The sequence below is a fragment of the Gadus chalcogrammus genome, chromosome 17 (genome assembly GCF_026213295.1).
Source record: "Gadus chalcogrammus isolate NIFS_2021 chromosome 17, NIFS_Gcha_1.0, whole genome shotgun sequence".
Classification (NCBI taxonomy): Eukaryota; Metazoa; Chordata; class Actinopteri; order Gadiformes; family Gadidae; genus Gadus; species Gadus chalcogrammus.
The window spans coordinates 2,379,876-2,383,249 of NC_079428.1; the positions used below are offsets into that span (position 1 = coordinate 2,379,876).

The following is a 3,374-nucleotide window of genomic DNA, read 5'->3' on the forward strand; positions in this document are numbered from 1 at the left end:
TGTGAGTATCTGTGTGTCTGTGCTCGAACGTGCATGTGTGTGTCTGTCCTTGTGCATGTGTTTGTGCACGTGTGCAACCGAGTAGGCATGTGTCTGTGTGTGTGTGTGTGTGTGTGTGTGTGTGTGTTTGTGTGTGTGTGTGTGTGTGTACGCTCAAGTGTGCATTTGTGTGTGGATGTGTGTGCATGTGTGTGTTTGTGCGTGTGTGTGTCCATGTGTGTGCCTGCGTGTGTTTGTATGTGCGAGCATGTATGTGTCTACGATTCTGCGTATGTGTGCATGTGTGAGCGTGTTTATCTCTCCGTGTGTGTGTGTGAGATTACTACGCTGCTCCCTTCACCATGATAAATGACGCTACCTGTTAAAGCTCTTGTAGCCTGGGAGAGGCTGGGCCGCGGGCTCCGGCAGCGCGGCCAACAGCGTCTCTGCCAGGGCGGGGTCGCTGGTGAGGGCCTGCTCCCACGGGGAGTGGTAGGACTTGGGCACCGACGTGATGTTGAACTTCTCCGCCGGGACGTCCTTCAGGGGACCTCCGTACCCTGGGTGGAGAACGGGGAACACCGGGTCAGACAGGGGCCGGGACCGGACACCGTCTCGTCGGAATGACGGACGGAGAGGGACATCGGAATCATTTTGTATACGTTGCACTCTGGTGTGTTTATCATCCTAGGAGGCTAAAGTGATCAGCTTTTTGCAGACAAAGAAATCATAAGTTTGTAGTTAGTAGAACGTTTTTCATTTGTAAAGAAATGTTGGGTAAAGCCGTTCTAACATCCTGAATAAGAAATTCATATTTGATAATAATATATACTTTATACACAAAATAAATCAACATTTGTATCTGTCTGTGTGCGTGTGTCTGTGTAAGTGAGCATGCCTGAATGTTTGTCGGTGTGCATGTGTTCGCTTGTGTGCTTCCGTGATTCCGCATGCGTGGACGAGCCTGCCTGCGCTAGTATGCTTGGGTGTGTGTGCACACGCACGCACGTGTGTGTGCGTGCGTGCGAGTGTGTACACGGCTGGCCTCTCCCTCCCCCCTCCCCCCTCCCCTCTCTAACAGCACCCTTTCGCAGGGTTCCCAGGTGTTATGTAACGCACGCAGGGTGTCACGTCCTCTCCCTGTGAACAATCAGCCTTCCTGAGTGCGCGCTTGGCGGAAACAGCCGCGTCCAAACACTGAAACACTTTGTGAAAGCCCTCAGAAACTCTCTTTTAAGGGGGGAGACATTTTGGTTTGATGTCGACAGACAGGAAGGATGCACTTATCTCAGAGTACCTTATATGAACACGCAATGACGAGAGGAAGAAGACAAATTATGATTTGTTTTTGTTTTAGGAATAGGGTTTAAAAAAAGCCCCACGTTTTAAAGGGACGATTTGTTCTGTCGTATCATGTGCAAACATGTAGGAGTGGTACGAGTCTGACGGGTATAAACCTCTCTCTCTCACACCCTCACATACAAACACACACACACACACACACACACACACACACACACACACACACACACACACACACACACACACACACACACACACACACACACACACACACACACACACACACACACACATGTCACAGATCTATGGTTCCCATCCCTGGGGTGCTCTGTCTATACCGACTCTATGATTCATCTTTTTCGTATGCAATCAACGACACCTTCATGACCGAGCTATTCCAGGAGCTTTTTCCGATGAGATACCCAATACGTGCTGTCTTCAGTTCTGCTGCCACTGCCTGGGACTACTATGTGGGACAGCTATGTTCTAGGAAGATGGGGGGGGTTGGGCTTGTGTGTCATCGTAGGCTCCAGGAATAACCAGCAGTCATCATCAATCCATTAGCTCACTCTTGTTAAATCACAGTGTTTAGGGTTAGGGGGGCGAAGGACTTAATAGGCTGCCGTAACGGAAGGAGGTGAGTTCTCGACCCATCCTGACAGCTTCAGCGGCAGAGGAAAGGGGAAATGCCTCATGCACTTCCTGTGTGTGGCCAGGGGTAATTATGTAATTATAGTAAGAGATTGGGTGAGGCAACATCAAAGTAATCAACTTGTTACGGGGTTTGTGTGCGTAAATGACAGTGTGCGTGTGTGTGTGTGTGTGTGTTTCTGTGTGTACGTGCGTGCGTGCGTGTGTGTGCGTGCGTGCGTGCATGTGTGTGAATGTGTGTGTGAGGGGGAATTCTTGCGTACGTGCATTATCCAAACACACAAGAAGCCATGTGTGGTTTGGAGCAAGGGGTAAACAGACAGGCAAACACTATCCCACGTAATCAAAACAAGGTCAAAGCTACACAAACCCATGAATCCTAATCCAAACACTGGAGTCCACCGTAAATACTGTGCTGTAATTGCTGCACCACACACCTCCAGCCCAACAGCTCTCAGCTGACCGCAGTCATGGAGTCACAACCCCTAAAGGTCATTTTAGAACCATAATATCTGTAGCACGATGGTCAATTCTGACCACTATGCAGTGGCACGCACGTGTGTATGTGTGTCTGTGTGTGTGTGTGTGTGTGCGTGCGTGTGCCTGTATGTGTGTTGTATTGTGTGTGACCACTGTGACTAAGGTTCTGACACACGCGTGGATAAAGTGTGACCACGCCAGATGGCTTTCACACAAAATGAATGTAATTGTCAGAAATAGACCAAAATAAAACATGACATTTTTTCCGGAGAGCACAGAAGCACACAGGAAGTCAAGCAGATAAGAGCCACGATGCTGACTAACTCGCTTGTTTTTTAACCATCCCATGATCATGAATTTGATGATTTACGACCCTTGTGTGTGTTGGGTTTGAAATAGCCTTTAGGGAATGAAGGGTGTTCATCTATTAGGCAGCACTATCCTCTGCTTGTTTTCCCCATTTATCCACCCCGCTGAAAGATTCACGGGGAAGGTTTGACCTTTACATGCTGTGCTGGAGAATTGATGACGTGAACGATGAAGTAGTCAAGCCTGTGGCATGTAGAAATGTCAATAGACTAGGATGCACACAGAGGGAGCCATTAGCACAACAATTACGACAACAGGGGGAATGTGTTTGCTTAAGAAAAGACGAGGTTGGCGTGGACGTTGATGGACTGCTTTAAGAGTGAAAAGAGGGTTTTGGGATTTCCTTCTCCTGTAATGCTTGCCCGCGATGTATTGTGTTTAGTCCAACCTACCTGGTGCAATGCTCTCTGGGTTGGCTTCTGCTGTTACAGGTCCTGTCTCAGGGGCCGGGTCAGAGCTGCCGTTCTGATCCGCCGTTGTGTCGCCGTTCTGACTTTCAAGGACAATCCCGTCCTTTAAGCGTGAGGAGAAAGGAGACAAGGCGGTTTGTTGGTGCATTAAAAGGCCTTCTTATGCTGTTTGGGTGCAACTTG

General features: G+C 48.9%; 1 protein-coding gene across 1 annotated transcript in view; it reads right to left on the minus strand.

Moving 5' to 3' along the window:
- The window catches only part of LOC130370041 (myozenin-2-like), a 4,610-nt gene extending 1,268 nt beyond the window's left edge, over positions 1-3,342 (minus strand). The window contains exons 1-2 of the mRNA XM_056575673.1: positions 3,174-3,342; positions 359-539 (exon numbers count right to left, since the gene is read on the minus strand). Of these exons, the coding sequence (XP_056431648.1) occupies positions 359-539; positions 3,174-3,339 (347 nt within the window). The 5' untranslated portion in view covers positions 3,340-3,342. The remainder of the gene's footprint in view (positions 1-358; positions 540-3,173) is intronic.
- Positions 3,343-3,374: the final 32 nt, after the last annotated feature.